Genomic DNA, 18,189 nt, shown 5'->3' on the forward strand with positions numbered 1-18,189 from the left:
GGAAACGAGGATTTCTTATTAACACAATGAACTCCGGCGCACTCCTGCATCAAAGTCGAATAAATATATCTGATGAGGTAATTCATCTTTTTTAAAATGTTTTATTTTTTTCCGAAAATTTGATCATTTTCACATAAATCTGAGTACCAACTCACCCATCAGAGTTATAAATTGCATAAATCTGAGTACCAACTCACCCATCAGTTATAAATAAATAAGAGTACCAACTCACCCATCAGAGTTATAAATAAATAAATCTGAGTACCAACTCACCCATCAGAGTTATAAATAAATAAATCTGAGTACCAACTCACCCATCAGAGTTATAAATAAATAAATCTGAGTACCAACTCACCCATCAGAGTTATAAATAAATAAATCTGAGTACCAACTCACCCATCAGAGTTATAAATAAATAAATCTGAGTACCAACTCACCCATCAGAGTTATAAATAAAATAATAATTCAGAAATAAATAATTTGTAAAATTAAGAAATTTGTACAATTTTGTGAATTTGATGGGGTAAATGGTAGTCAAAATTAAGAAATTTGTACAATTTTGTGAATTTGATGGGGTAAATGGTAGTCAAAATTAAGAAATTTGTACAATTTTGTGAATTTGATGGGGTAAATGGTAGTCAAAATTAAGAAATTTGTACAATTTTGTGAATTTGATGGGGTAAATGGTAGTCAAAATTAAGAAATTTGTACAATTTTATGTTTTTGATGGGGTAAATGGTACTCAAATTAAGAAATTTGTACAATTTTGTTAAATTTCAGTAAAAAAAACAAATTAATTCAGTAAATAAATAAATAATAATTCAGAAATAAAATAATAATTCAGAAATAAATAATTTGTAAAATTAAGAAATTTGTACAATTTTATGTTTTTGATGGGGTAAATGGTAGTCAAAATTAAGAAATTTGTACAATTTTATGTTTTTGATGGGGTAAATGGTACTCAAATTAAGAAATTTGTACAATTTTGTAAATTTGATGGGGTAAATGGTAGTCAAAATTAAGAAATTTGTACAATTTTGTTAAATTTCAGTAAAAAAAACAAATTAATTCAGAATAAATAAAATAATAATTCAGAAATAAAATAATAAATCTAAGTACCAACTAACCCATCAAAGATCTCAGTCATCTTCAAAATTACTACTTTGGACGGGGTTACTCGCTAACATAATTTTTCTTAATAGTCTTATGCGAGTACTAATTGTTTTCTTTTCCTCGTACTCGTGGGATAACAGCGATCTAATTTTTTCAACTGCGGCGGAGAGAGGAACGAATTCCTTCACCTGATTATCTTCTACGGTAGCTAGCGACTGAAACATAGCTGCCTGAATCTGCTTTATGAACTTATATTGAGATGATAGAACGTACTTATTTTCATTTTTAAGCTCTTCTAACGTTTCAAAATCAGATATTATTTTTTCAGGATTTAGTTCATCAGATATATTAATTCTGTTTTCTTCTAGTTTTTTGATGGCAGAAATAATGTCTTTGATATTTTCATGGTTCATTATATAATATATAAATCTTTAAAATAAAAAAAAATATCCCTAGAACACCTATCGAGTGTTTAGCGAGTTCGTCGGGATGTTTCAGGGACAGTACAAACATATAATGAAAGACAGTACAGCCAAGAACTCATAGATTGCCATCGCATTCTATCAAGTTCACCAGGCACATGAAATATTCCTTCTACGAGAGCTTCTAACCCGTCAAACAACGGTCTAGAGGCCCAAGAAGGGGGACGGCACAAACATATATTATGAATGAACCTCTATTCGAGTCTTTTAGCAGGTTCAGTAAATATGTAATGAATGTAATGAGATGTAGTGAATGAATGAATGTAATGAGATGTAATGAATGAATGAAATATATATAATGAGATGTAATGAATGAATGAATGGCCATTTTCTCCGCTCAACAGAACCACCTACCCCAATAATCAACCCGTGGGTGGTACAAAACATGTATCAACCACCGGTGATACGTGGTTTGGATGGTTTTGAGAGCGGAGAGAGGCTGGCAGTGCCCCAATTAATTATAAAAATCGCTAATATGCGTAACCACCGACCAATTGTCAGTCATGGGATTCGATCCTGGACCGCGAGCGTCACAGTCCAATTCGATACGGATTGAGCTATCAAATCTTATTACAAACATATGTTTCGGAAGTTAATATATAGCTACAGCAATTCTGAATTAAAACAGCGGAGTAGTTTCTACATTTAAACAACTGTTTCTACATTAAAATGACGGTTTCTGAATATAACAAACGGTTTCTGAATATAACAGTGTTTTTCGTAACAGACTGCAAATATAAACCTGCGTGCAGTGATTCACTGCATATCGATTTATGCATAACAACGGTTTGTAAATGCAGCATATACAGCTACTTGCGGATCAATAACAACGGTCAAGTTACCTCAGTTTCTCGCTATGTTGTATGATGGGAAATTTCTATTTTGTAAGTTAGAAACCATAAATATACTTCTACGAGTAATTAATTACGACGTAAATGGTTAATCTGACCATAAAAATCGGAAATTTACGAAGAAAACTATATATTACCAAGTAATCTCCCTTTTGCATAATTAAAAATTCAGTAGTATAAGGGGGACATAAAGCAACTAATATAATTCAATGTGGTTAAATATAATTCGAGGTGGTAATGATAGTTAACAATATTGAAAGGTGATTTTCTGCTTATATTTCTTTGAGGAAGCAGATTTGGTTATATTTTCTGCGACGTATTTCACCGCACGCGAGTTAATATCAAAATATTTCGCAGCCGCGTTCATAGACTGAAATATAATTTCTTCACCGGTTTCTGTGTTTGTAGCCTTGATTACCCTTCTAGAAACTGTCTTACATCTTCCAGTATTACCACGTGCAGAGTTCACGCTTTGCGTGACAACACAAAGGTTGGATAAGGAGTTGTTCTGAGGATCCCCGTCAAGATGATCAATAACAAGACCGTCATTGATCAATCCGTTATGACACTCATAGGTAAATCTATGACACAGATAATGTTTCTTTCCAGCAGTAAACATTAGATAACCAGTATTAGTGACAAAACCAACCGGCATTTTAAGCATGCAATTTCTGATGATACCATTAATATTTGATTCGTAGTTTGTCACGACAGGATGTGGGATAAATATATTTTGCTCCATATATGATAATATTATTTGTTTAAATTATTGTTTGTCTGAAAACTTAGTTAGATAATCCTCCACGGATTTTATAGCATTTTCACTATTATTATTTTTTTTGTCATAATATCTTTTAAGTTCTCTGAACCGTTTTCCCCCGCACTTTCCACATAATTTTGTTTTTCCTCGCACTCCAGTACCACATCGCAGACATGGTATTGGTCCTAAGCTTCCACGGTTAACGCACTGCATGTGTTGTCCGCAGAACTCCCTTTTACAGGATTTATTACAACGAGTCAATGAACCCACCATGAGCCATCTGCATTGAGACATTGTATACATAATATTTTAATTTAAATACTTGTCTGAAATATAGTATGAACGAATTCGATAGATTATCCCGAATAAAGCCCTGGAGCGTGGATAAATTCAACCTCGACAGAATATCTCCAGACTTACCAGTACGAGATCTGGTTGATCCGAAAAATAAAAGTTTGATCTCGAAAATTCACGACGCCAAGAAAGAATTTCACACAGATGGTGCATCTCATGTCTGGTCAACTTTCAAGATTATACGCAACGGCGCCATTAACGCAATGATGAACGACAAACGAGCAGCAATTATCATTAACTACCTCTTTGATATTCATCAAGGTAATCGCAAGTATCTTTTCAAAATAAAATTCGTCGTGTTGACAGAAACAAATGATTGGATTATCCGCGACAAATATGATCCTGTCCATGGTAATAAAAAAACTGTCGTACTAAGTAAAGATTCCAAACCAGGTCTATTGACAGGTATTGACAAACCGTATTATGAACGAGCATATCCTGTGACCGCGGTTATTTATGGAATCTATGTGATAAATGAAAAACCTAGCGTTGATAAACTAGCGCCGATGAAATTTTCAAAAATAAATTGTGTAGCTGAATGATTAACAGAACATTTTACCGTTTTGACTCGTGGAAACGGTCTAACGGATAAGAGACGTAAAATAATAAACACGTGGGGAGAAATGGTTAAAGATACTGGTGCGTCTATGAAAGATGTCGCTGAGTTAGGAAAAAGATTAAAATTTCCAATAACCGTAGCGACGATAACTGGAGAAATTTTGTATGAATCAAAATATAGATCAAAAGGAGCTTCGATCGAAATTATTGATCATAACTCACACGCGTGGACTAACGCAGTAACAATATTTCCACGAGATCGAACTGTTAAATGTTATCCCGGAGGCATGTTTGATTTTATTAACGAAATAAGTAAAAACGATCCTGTGTCAGTATGGTTATTTCATTCTTGCGTGGAAGAAAATAATCAATTTGATCAGTTTGTGAGGCCAAATGGTGTTATTTATCGAACAAATCATCTTCACGAGAAAATGAAAAATCTTGCGCTGCAATACACTGATGACACTGACGAATTATTGACCAACTGCTTTACTGTTCCGTCCGTTGCGGCTCATTTTGCTAGAAAGAAAAATTCGTGGAAACCAACTCGGTTTGATTTTCTCAATGACATAGTATCCAGTTGTGTCGAATATGGACACGGCGGACTACGGAATACTAAATACGATCATAGAGATGTTATTTCAGTTGATATGGTTGCGTGTTATCCGGGAAGTTTTCTTGGATACGGAGATTGTTCTGTGTATTTTGAGCGATTCGGTCATCCCACGCACCAAATGACGCGAGTATCGATAAATGGACCATTACCGGATTTTGATCTGACTGGATTTACTATTATCGAGTCATTCGAAATGTCCAAAGGACTCCATGCAATTTGTTATGTTTGGTTTGGAAAACATTTTTCGGAAAAAATGTGGACACCAATAGTACTATTACGGTATATGCTTGATTGCACGATGTTAATATCGCTGATGATCAGCGAAGCAATTATATCATATCGAAAACAAACCGAAGTTTGGTTACCACATTCGGATGAAACCGATTCGAAGGATCTTGGTAGAAAAATAATTGGCAAATTTACCCAAGGAGCAGCATATGATCACAGACAACATTGTACAAGATTGATCATGGACGACGCTGAGTTAGATTTTATAATCGCTGATACAACGAACAAGAACACTTTTGTAAGTCGAGAAACAGCTTTCTTGTCAAATGGAAATAAACTAGGTACCATTGTGAACTACATGGACAGTGAGTCACCTCAGTATACTCATTTAAGATCATCGATGCTCGCGTATGTTTCAATAAATCTATTATCGATGATAAATAAGGTTTCTACGCACGCCGTCAGAGTTGCTACCGATTCGTTTTATATAAGCAAAAAACATTCAATGCTGTTAGAAGGATTAAACATAGGCACTTATGCATCGTGGGGTTCGTGGAGAATAAAAAATGAATATATGCTCGATTATTCCGAATCCGCTGATGTTGCGGTTAAAGATATTTACTGTAAAAAATATCAAACGTTGACAACTTCGTTGTTACCATCGATATACGATCCAATAACTAGACACAAAACGGTTTATCTAAACGGACCTGGCGGCAGTGGTAAAACCACTCGAGCTATCGAACTATTTCAGAACTCGGATATGATCGTGCTAACACCCACACATAGACTCGCGCGAGAGATGAAACAACGCGGTGTTAATTCCTGTACTTACATGGACATCTTTAAGGATGGGTGAGAAATACATTCCAAGGATTATAATATGGGATGAAATATGCACTGTACCGCAAGAAACATTAAAAACATTTCTTGATTGGTTGTTAACAAGAAATACTGCTGTGATAATGTGCGGCGATCACGGTCAACCACCACCTGTAGCTGGACCATCTCCACATGATTGGCTAAAGAACTTTGTCGACCACTATGAAGTAGTGGCTGATGATCATAGAGCACTTGATGCAGCATTGAAGGAATTAAAAAAATTAATCAGACTGCAACCGAATAAAATACAGTGTGAAATAATGCGTGAGATAATTTCAGAAACACCCATGAAAGACTTTATGCAAACGTGGCGACCAAACGATTTGATAGTTGCAAGTAGAAAGATAGTTCGTGATACACTTCAGCGGGAGTTGTTTCAGTTGCAACGAGAAAAGTTTCCAACGTTGTCAGTTCCACTATGTTATCGACCAGCAGATACGCGACGGCAAAATATTGACGTTGATATACCAGGAGAGTCAAAGAGGAAACAGAATCTTGTATTGAATGATATTGTTGCCGTCGACGTTGATGTTGTTGAAGATGCTCTACGTGCTGATAAATCCCGGTGGACACTCGGATACGCGATGACGATTCATTCATCTCAGGGATTAACTATTACTGATACAGTTGTTTGGATCGTTGATGATCACATCGAATGGTCGAACTTGGTTTATCTCGCAGTGTCTCGAGTTAGAAAAATATCTCAATTGAGACGAATCGTCATGGACTCGTCAGTGATTAGTGATGATATTGACGGTGATATAATAAGAAAAAAATTATCTGGTTATAAACAGTGTGATAAAAAAAGTAAACGCAATTTTGATCTTGATGTTGATTTTATTAATGCGCTAAAACAACAACAGAATAATCATTGTGCAAGTTGTAATTGTATAATGTTATGGCGGTATCTGAAAAATGATCCAAGACAATTTACCATAGATAGAAAAAATAACAATCTTGGTCATACACGAGAAAATATCATGTTGACCTGTCTTGAATGTAATCGACACAGAGGCGCCAGCGCTAGTTAAGTGATTTTGGTGGTAATTGTGTATCCGTAGGGATCACTTGTAATTGTTCACGCACAAATCCGCGTTGAGGAGCAGCCGAATCTAGTCTGTAGATTGCGGGTCTACCTGGCGATCTTGTCACGGTGGATATCTTATGCGTGGTAACACTCCAAATAGGATCAGTCGCTCTTGCTTTACCGCCTTCAAGTTCGCCGGGCTCATATAAATATCTAACTGTAACATCACCCAATATTTTTTGTTTTTCAATATCTTTTCGTTGTGTTGGTATATTTGTTTTGGTAATTGCATTAATGGGTTTCATGTTGGTTTTTCGTGTAATCTCATTATTTAATGCAGCTATCACGCTTGGTAATCTTGCCACCCATTCATGAGATCTTTTATCCTGAATCAATTCCTTCGCGTATTGATATCCAAATAACCGCTCAGCGAGTGTTCGATTAAATCGCTCAACAATCGCCTGATCACGATGAATTGCAGTATGCCCTCGTCGTATTTTGGTATTATGTTGTTTCATCAACGATGATACTGGACCAAGAAATTCCTTGCCAGGATCAACCTGTAGCAGCTGTGGCCATTGCAGACCACTTTGTGGTCCACCACCTCGTTGATAAATTCGTTTAAATGCGTCAGCTACTTCAGCGGCTGTTTTAGTCGTTAACGGTTCTGCTTCTTTATATCTACTTGCAACGTCAATGACAGTTAACGCGTATTTGTACATTTTTCTACGTACAGTATCATATGGTAAAAATAAAATATCAGCTTGATGAACTTCATTAGGAACACTGACACTGAAATACGCGTACTGAATTTGTTTAGGACGTGGTAGATAAATTTGCCATATTGCCTGCCTGGACAACCACGCGCTAGCGGCAGAATGTTTAACCGCTGCTGCATCAGCGAGTTTACTAATTGCTGATTTACCCTTCCAGTATCCAATTGGTGAATAATAAATCGATTCCATTATATATTACCAGCCCCTAGCGCTAATTTACTTTTCATCGCGGATCTTACTAACCAATTAGCTAATGATTCTCTGATATTTTTATTTTTTACGGAATTTAATGAATGAATTAATTTCACATCTGCAATATGCCTATCTTGTGGATTTTTACTCTTATAAGCTACATCATGAACATGACAAGCTCGATCAATGGTGTTTACTGGTTCCTCGCCTGGTTTTGGTTGATCCTGATTATCAAGCCTGATATCGAGTCGAGTACCAGGACCGCAATAATTATATCCTGGTAGATGTTTTTCTCCGCTGTATTTAACCCATGGAGAACCTGGAAACTTTGACATCAAATTAGCAATATCACCACCGCGCCTATTAGGTAAAAACGAAAATTTCTTTCTACCGCATACAGAACATTTTCCACCATACGCTATTTTTTTATTTTTTGTTATAACCGTAGCTAAATCAGTGGTTGGAGTTTTAACTTTACAGCGTAAACAATATAAATTCATGTTATGATATATATGGATATAATTGATTTCTCAGCAACTCGGCAGCGAGAGCCAGTTAGGCACCATCCTGCACTACCGAATTCCATCAGAATGATTATCATGGGACCATCTGGATCGGGTAAGACGCAATTATTACTTAATCTGATAATGAGATGGTTGAAATGGGATAAGTTGTATTTGGTAGCACCATCCGCTAATGATCAACGATGTTATGAAGTACTTAAAGATTTTAACGAAAACGCGCGATTACTGGACGAAAATAATGATGTTATAGAGTTTATAACAGATATTGATGAAGCACCGTCCGTTGATGTTTTAAACGGATTTATTAATAATTTAGTTGTATACGACGATGTGATGCTAGATAAACAGTCAAATCCAGCTAGGATTTTTTCCCGTGGTAGACATAAAAATACCGATGTTATTTATGTTACTCAACGATACACACAAATACCAAAAGTGATCAGAGATAACTGTAACATTTTAGTTGTGTTTAATGGCGTAGACACACACACGTTGCGAAATATTCATCAAACCTGGTGCAGCGGTGACATGGATATAATTAAATTCAGAAACTTCTTTTCACGAGCGCAAACTACTCCGCACGGGTTTATAACAATAAATTTGCACGATCCTAGAACAAGATATCGTATTGGACTTGATAAAATATTTGGATAACGGGGGGTGATGATAAAATTAAACTGATATCAATAATATAATGAACAATTGTGCGTGGATGCGTCAAGGAACCACTAACAAATGTGATAAAAAATGTTGTGGAGAATATTGCAAAAAACATAATTATCTTGTAAAGAAAAACCCTCATGCCGGTCCACGAAGATGTGTTGGGTGTAACAACGGCGTTAGAGGATTATATCAGATTTGCAAAAATTGCGGTGGAGATCGATACAGAAGTTTGATGATATATTACAGAAAAAGAAAAAACATAAATCCAAAAATAGAAAAACCACCATCAGAACTTGAATATTACTTGAAACATAGAATAAATTCCCAGGATTCAGATGAAGATTCCCAAGAAGATTCAGAATAACATAGCAGCAGAGGAGGCTCGTCTACAATTATGTTGGGGACAAACAATAATCGTAGACATGGTATTTGACCTCTATGAAGGGTCACTATTTTTTTTGTATAACAAGGGTGACCCTTCCCTTAAGTGGTCTGTTCCCCTCCTCTGCTGCTATTGTACAGATTAAAACCTCATGATATAATTAGTGGACATTATGTTGACCTTCATTGTACAGAACATTCTGGGAATTGGGATCCATCTCCTACTTGCATACTTTGAGTAGTAGTGTGGAGACAATTATGTATACAGGTGTGCATGTGTGTGTGTGTGTGTGTGAGAGTGATGGCAGAAAAGCATAGAGATAATGCTGCTTTGTTGCATACTTCTTGTCTTTACTTTGTTTTAAGTGGCAAACTAATGAATAATATTATTGCATAATTCATTCTTATTGATAATTCCAAGAACCTAAAAGGCATTCACATTTAAATATAACCAATCCCAAACAATTTGTAGTTCTCTATATTCAAATCAGTTTAAGATATAATGTGTGATACAAACATTTTTCACTATATAAATTTGGACAATGTTTAAATTTCCTCCTTTCTAACAAGCTTTAAATAAACCGTAACTTCCTCAGAAAGGCAGGGCTTTCGTTAAGAGATTGATGGATTGTAAAATACATTCATTGTTTAGACCAGGATTGTGAAATTTGCATCATGGGAAATCCAATCAAAGCAACATCTGGACATATAATTTTTCTACACATGTGGTAAAGATAACATCTCCTTAATCAATATAGCTCAACTAAAAGAACAGAGTCATATAACCTAACAGACAGTCACATAACCTAACAAGTCATTCGTGACTCTTTTCAGGAGTGCAGTAAGTATGTATTGGCTGGTGTAAACAGCTCGATTTTGATTACTGCTCAAAATGACTGCTAAGATTTAATAGACTCCAAAGCAGAAAGACAACTTACAAACCAAAATAAATGAAGCAGATAAATAAAAAGTTTTCAGTGAATATGAGAATAGTTACTTATTGGCTAAAATTTGTTTACAGCTGAATGTAAAGCAAATGTTAAGTGAGTTATATGTCTCTAAGAATACTTACCCAATCACATTAATGTTAGGGATGCAAGCCTGCTACCTTCCTAATCAAGCCCTACTAAACAGATGAAAATCTGACTTTAGTGTCTCATATAGACAAAGGGCAATAACTCTTGCCAAATACATCACTTTGCCACTATCAGGTGTTCTAGGTTTCAAGTTGAAGGATATACTAATGAAGATGATTGCATGGTGGGGCATTTGGGAGGGTTTTTAAGTAATGTGATCCAGTATGTATTCTCTGAGAAATACAATTTTCTTAAAAATATGCTCTCTCCTTCAAATATGTTCCTTAATCACGTTAACATTAAGAGAACAGGTAACAAGGAGGGAATGCTGAACATCCCACCTATACCTTGGATATCCTTCTGTAGAATAACAGCTGGATTCCCCATGTGAACAATAACCCATTCTCCTAATTTAACAAACACAGCTTTGGGTCACTTGATCTGTAACACTTATATCCAGTTAAGAATATAATTATGAAATCTTACTGACAAAATTTTTGGTGAATCCAGTGAAGTTGATAAGCCAAGCTGACTCATGCCTGAGTCTGGTGGTCATTTGGGCCACTGTAACATGAGGCAACAGATTCAAGGTTTGTTCCTGCGAATCTGAATATTTAAGTTAAAACTTGAGAAGGTTGACTCCGAATGCCAGCCAACAGTTTCTATTATGTCTCTGATCAAAATGTTATGTTTAAACATGAGGCTTGCTGAGATCACTTGAATTTCAGGAGCTGAAATCTTTATGAGGTGACTCTGTTCTTTTCAAACCTCACAGTAAGCCAAGCACACAATCAACTTCAGCAAAGAAGATAGTGCTTGAGTGGCAATAACCTGCTTCCAAGCTTTCATTGGAGAAAGAGTCATCTGTGTTTATTGCAACTTGCCTCCATGCACTTCAAGTAATGCTTGAGAGCACAAACAGGGTCTTGCATGGCATCTACTCTTGACATCTCTATGGATGAAAGGGAGCATATGATGACTCTCTTATTGCCGATGATGGTAACATATATTTGGTTACAAAGCCTGGTTGTGTCAAGAGGTTCACCAAACCAATGAAGTGAAGATAGTTTGCGTCAATGGAAACAACATGCAACTCATCACCCTGCAGGTTGAAGCTAAGGAGTAGATGGTCTTCTTGCTCACGAAATTCTCTCCATGACTGAAGGTTTAAATTCTCTGTCTTACATAACTGTCCAAACAAAAGCCAGGAGTGAAGATTAAGATGGTCCAAGCAGGGGTGGAACACCTGTGATGGTGGTTGTTTGAGATGATTCAGATTGGCTGGAACCTTGCTGGGCAGGTCAATCATTACACTGACTAGATCAGTGACTTGTCCCATCTAAGAGGGACAATGAGAAATATCTAACAGTTCTGATCCCTCAACTTCTAGATTATTTTATTTCTCATTGATTATTTTCAGTATCAAGACTATGGGTGAGTAGGCAAAGGCCCACAACTCCTCCCAACTGACTGAATGATAGTGTGTCCACTGTCTAAGCTTCTGGGTCTTAATTTTTGAGATATGACACCTGCCACAGAAAGAGTGATCATCAGACGACCCCAAAATGTGCAAATCCAATGAAAGTCCAACTGATGGAGAGATCATTCCTTATTTATGACTTGACCATTTATGGATATAGTGTCAGCCAAGACATCCAGTCTGTCAGACATGTGCTTGATTTGTACAATGATACAAAGTTGGTTGCACCAATATAGAAACTGACAAATGAGAACACACAGAGCAGTTGATTTGGTGCCAGCATTTAAGGTGTTAGGCCACCACTACAGAGTTGTCCAATACAATCAGGACCGTTTTCCTTCAGAATCAATCCTTCCTGAACTGAAAGGCATTAACGACGTCATTTTGAGAAGGATGATGTGGAGAGGCCAATTGCCTTGCTCCCATATGTTGCTAACAGTAATTAAGTCCAGCACCATGTGGGTACCCCAATCATACATATTGGCATCAGTGTCATCATGACTTTTTGACTGAGGAGACTTGACCATTGGTCTAGCAAGGTCATCTGTAAGAGATGCATTATAAGATGTTCCAGTTAGGGTTGAGTCTGCTGCCACAACGAATTATCTGGGGAGTTGCAAGAACTCTTTTGCTGAAATCCAAGTCCTGCATGCAACTGATTCAACAAGTTTGACAATCTTGGACTATGTGAACATGAAGAAGCCATACCAGGCTGAGATTGGTGAGAAACTCCATACCCAGATCGACAAAATGCTGGATGAATGAAGATAGGACTTTTCCCAGCTCATGAGAAAACCTAGATGATCCAAAAGTGATAGATCATTTCTGCCCTTGAGGACAATTGAAGGTACCATATGTTTCTGAAGGATGTTATCCAAGTATGCAACCATCACTGTACAATGATATGGCCAGATTCCATGAATGGAGTTAAAAACCAGTGACCGTTGTTTAGATCAAATGGTAGAACTTGAAACTGATAAAATGTATCACAGTAAGCAAAACAGAAATTTCCATAACAAGGGGTGCATAGGGATGCAAAAGAATGTCTCAATCAGATTGAGACTGATGTATTGATCTTGCCATCTCCATCTTGAATTGCAGTGGCACAATGATTTTGGTTGAGGTGACTGATGTCATTAGTTGGCCTCAATTTGCTGTTCACCTGGAATAAAACCTTGGAGACTGTTTGTTTTGCATGATCTCAACAGCATGTTTGGTGACAAGTGACAGTATCTACTGTTACAGAGATGTCTCCATCTCCTGACCTGATGGTATATCCATGAAAAAGGGAAATGGGGAAAGAAGAGTGGGTTGGATAAATGAAATCTGAAGCCCCTCTGAAATGACCTGGACAAGCCAATTATTCTGAGAAAACAGATCGAGAGACTGGACTCAAGAGCCACTGGTAGGCTGTCTGCGGGCAGTCGGGTCAACAAGTTAGCATCAAGAGTTTGGAGGTTTGTAGGCACAGATACTTGTCCCCCCCATAAGAATGCCTCAAAAACTGGTTAAGTTGCTGCCTCTTGGTATTAGGCTGGGTTCTGAACTGAATGTGTAATGTAAAAATCCATTATCCCTGGTCTACCTATCATCCTTCCAATGTGGCAGGGGCTGATTGGTCCTAAAAGACTGCAGGCTGAGAGGCAAGTTGGAGAAACAGTTCCCGAGCTTCCTGCCTTTGAACATCTTCAATTTCACTGCTGAGTAGTGGTGAGCCAGACAAAGTCATTCATAATGCCAGGGTAGAATGTGGCTTGAACAATGTATTCCATATAGTACCAGGTCCAAATTCGCAGAGGCAGTCAGCACATCTGCAACAGAATGGTAAGCTGCCTTGTTACTGATCAGAGCAATTCAAGCCATCACCTTCTATAGTCTGATAATACAAACCCATTTGTTTGTACCCCCCTACCGACTTCAAAAACGTGAACGTTTAATGTGATAAAAAGTGCACAGAACTAAGTCAATTGAATCACTGATTTATAATTTCTAACCTGACTTTGACCAGAATGGCACTAATGCTAGCATCCCCTACACCATTTCATGCTTAACGGACTTTCCATATGACCACACGAAGCCATATTGCATACACTATAGGCTAGTTTATTTCCATCAGACAACACAATGACATAGTTCATCCTGTTCGGCAACTGCTGAATAATTGTGTAAATTACATAACATTGAGAGTTTGAAATTATATTCCTCTGCATACATGAACATAGAAATTAAACCAATTGTTAAATCCACATGAAAAGCAAATTTGTAGCTGTCATTATTTTTCTTTTGCTTGATTCAACATTGTAAATATCAGAAGCAGACGACTTATGTATGTACATCTGTTGTCATGATACACCCCTTTGCTGAAAGTGGACTTGTCCAGAAAATGGAAATGGATTCGAGCATGTCCGTCTATTACACTGAAAACTTCCATTAAGCATGAAACGCGCAGAAGATGACGGTGTTAGGGCCATTCTACTCAGAGTCAGGTTAGAAACTATAAATCAATGAATGAACTGACTAAGTTCCTTGCACTTTTTATCACATTAAATGTTTCCATTATTTAAATCGGTTAGGGGGTACAAACAAACGGGTTTGTATTATCAGACTATAGGTGTACTCATTGCCAGATTTCCGTCACCTCCTAGGTGTGCTCATTGCCAGATTTTTGTCGCCTCCTATGTGTGTTCATTGCCAGACTTTCATTGCCTCCTAGGTGTGCTCATTGCCAGACTTTCCGTTGCATCCTGGGTGTGCTCATTGCCAGATTTCCTTTACCTCCCAGGTTTGCTCATTGCCAGATTTCCTTTGCCTCCTAGGTGTGCTCAATGCCAGATTTCCGTCGCCTCCTAGGTGTGCTCATTGCCAGATTTCTGTTGCCTCTAAGGTGTGCTCATTGCCAGATTTTTCTTAAGTTGTAAAATCACCAATGAAGCCAAGTTGAACATCAAAGATGTAGCAAAATTTCAAACCAGCACTGAACACATTCCTGTCCACTTTACTAATCAGTGGGGAAGATGTGAATCACTGCTAGAATTTTAACCGGAGCTGGAAGGTCAGTGTCAAAGGTGTATGAATAGGTTTTGTACCAGCAAGATGAGAACAACGCTTGTACTTGGCTCTAAGAAAAAGGAAGCCTTTGCATTCACCGGATCAGAGATTTTTGCAACAATCATTAATCTCCATGATTTTTGCAGACTGTGAAAGCAGCCAGAAAGACGGAGTCTCTTCCTCATCATCAAGATTCTGATTCCAACAACACCTTTGTATATTTCTTCGATGGCAGCCTTGAAGCCGAACTCAATTCACTCCATGGTTGGATCTGAGTAAGGTTGTTGTGCAGGAGTATCTCATCATTCACTGTGTGAAGTATTGTACTGCAGTTTGACTTGAATATCCAGATAAACTATACCTGGTGGCATAGATGATGAAGAACGTGTTGTGCTTGAACAGCCCGCTGGTTTGCATTGAGTTTGGTTGGCATGGCTGGACAGACAAAATTTTCACTAAAATACCTATGGGTATGACTCCGAAGTACAGATGAATCTATCAATAATATCCTCAGAAGGCTGGGATGGTTCTGGATGGAAAAATCATATTAAGAGATGGATCAAATGGGTTTGGTAAAAAGACCCACATCCCCACACACCCAGACTTACAGGTCCAAAAGCCATGCTTGGACATGCTGGGGTATTTATTTATCCCCACTGTGCTGCCTAAAATTGGGGTTAGGAATTCTCACCCAAGTTAGGAATATCTTTGAAAAAAGACAAGGAAACAAGGGTAAAATATGGCATGAATTAAATAACTATATCATCATCTCCTGAACCAGACAAAACATCTTTCCAATGCAAAACCTCAATGCTTTGTTTCTCCATTCTGCTGAGGTAACAGTAGCTGGTGGTTGTAAAAGTTATATTTTAGGTGGTGTGGGAGGACCCCCAGAAATGTTTCCCACAAGGTCTGGAAGAGCTGCTTACTTAAATGTACACTTAAGATGTCAGTGCTATCTTGGTGGGATATGCTTCTCTTGGTTTTCCCTTGTTTGTTTTCTGTAATATTGCAGTCCAGGCTTCCTCAGACCACATACTGAAGGGAGGAGATGAAGGACTTGTGTATCTTCCCTTGCCTTAAATTTCTTACATTTAATGCACTTGGTCAACCTGTTTGGTCAACATGTTTTCACTGAAACACCACAAAAAGAGAAACAAAATGTATAAAATAACAACTTACGGTATTAAAAAGTTGCTAATACAACACCTCTTACTAATGGAGCAAGTGAACAATAGAATATGTCTATTAAAATGTGAATGACAACATGTGTTCAATGACAGTGTGTTGTATAAGTGGTTTCAAAAGACAAAGTCCAAGAATGTGACATATTCAATGTGAAAATAATGTACAAAATCTGTAGATTATTACACTAATAAGTATATGTAGATTATTACACTAATAAGTATCTGTAGATTATTACACTAATAAGTATATGTAGATTATTACACTAATAAGTATCTGTAGATTATTACACTAATAAGTATATGTAGATTATTACACTAATAAGTATATGTAGATTATTACACTAATAAGTATCTGTAGATTATTACACTAATAAGTATATGTAGATTATTACACTAATAAGTATCTGTAGATTATTACACTAATAAGTATCTGTAGATTATTACACTAATAAGTATATGTAGATTATTACACTAATAAGTATATGTAGATTATTACACTAATAAGTATCTGTAGATTATTACACTAATAAGTATCTGTAGATTATTACACTAATAAGTATCTGTAGATTATTACACTAATAAGTATCTGTAGATTATTACACTAATAAGTATATGTAGATTATTACACTAATAAGTATCTGTAGATTATTACACTAATAAGTTCAAATTCCTGGATGGAAGGTCAATTTTGGCACATATATCAGTGTGAACTTATGGAAGGTATGAATCTGACCATACAGAAGCAAAGCTTAAAGACTAACGACACCTGGTGGTTTCAAGATGAGGTAATGGGCAAGAGTCATTGCTGTTTGTCTATATAAGATGGACAGAAAAGATGAATATAGTCTTTTTAGTAGGGCAGGATTTGGGAGAAAGCAGGCTTATATTCCTAAAATGTGATCAAAGAACATATCTGAAGGAGAAACAATGTTTACTGTTGAATGTTTCATTCTTTATGTATGTGTCCTGATAAGTCATTAGACTTTGTGATGGAACAGGAGAAGAAGAAAATGATGATAATGCAAGAACAATAAAAGAAGTCCAGACAGATTTAGTTATGTTTGAAATTTACAGCTGCAAAAAGGATTTCTTATTTAAATGATGCATTTCTTGTATCAGCTTTTCTTCTATTTCACCTGAGCAGATATAATGTATTCATTATGGTCAACTCTTTTATTTTCATAAAATGCATGCCATTTATGACAACTACAGATATGTACAGATTTTTAATAACACTATCTGCCCTCTTCAATTTTCTTTTTCTTTATTTCTTTTATTTCTTCTGCTATATATTCAGGAAATAATACAATTCAGATCTAATGATGTATAGATCTAAACCAGTTGGGTACAACAATCTTCGTTATTTTTTATGTTCACTTCGTCTAATTTTACTTCCCACTTCTTGTTTACACTGCCAGGATTGTGCAATGAATCAGTCACAAATAGCCCAACTTTGACACAATGTACTTACATATATCCATTCCTGATTAAAATTATGATAATTTTTAATTTCCAACCAAGAAAGTTTGACTTCCAAATATGAATGTTAATGGAGGCCCTGAATAGGTTTAATTATATTTATTTTCAGTCCATGAAGTGGATGAAGCATAAAATAAATAAGCAAAAGGCAAACAAAGAAACACAGTTTGTAAACATCAACAGCTACTTCATTTTGCTCAAAAGGCAAAAGAAGTTTCATTGCATAAAGTATTTTACATATTTGTAAAAATGTTTTCAAACATAAATACCAAGATACAACTCAACTAAATGTTGGACTGATGCAAATTCTTTAAATTAACAAGTCTTAGTGTCAAATAAGTGAAACATACTCTCTTGGGCCTCTGCAGTACATTGGTTGATATATGCATCAAGCACCCTGGCATCTGTGTCTGTGGCATTCTCTGTATTGTTAGACAAGCGCCCAATCAGGTCATTCTGACGAATAATGTTACAGTGAATTAATAAAATGTTGTTACTTATATAATTTGCTA

At 36.5% G+C, this 18,189-nt stretch overlaps 1 protein-coding gene across 1 annotated transcript in view; it reads right to left on the bottom strand.

The window, feature by feature from the left end:
- The window catches only part of LOC149808517 (BRO1 domain-containing protein BROX-like), a 78,758-nt gene that overhangs the window by 37,168 nt on the left and 23,401 nt on the right, over positions 1-18,189 (bottom strand). The window contains exon 5 of the mRNA XM_089978382.1: positions 18,028-18,133. Within this exon, the coding sequence (XP_089834508.1) occupies positions 18,028-18,133 (106 nt within the window). The remainder of the gene's footprint in view (positions 1-18,027; positions 18,134-18,189) is intronic.

The sequence above is a fragment of the Sinohyriopsis cumingii genome, chromosome 1, assembly GCF_028554795.1.
Source record: "Sinohyriopsis cumingii isolate HCF-2022 chromosome 1, ASM2855479v2, whole genome shotgun sequence".
Lineage (NCBI taxonomy): Eukaryota > Metazoa > Mollusca > Bivalvia > Unionida > Unionidae > Sinohyriopsis > Sinohyriopsis cumingii.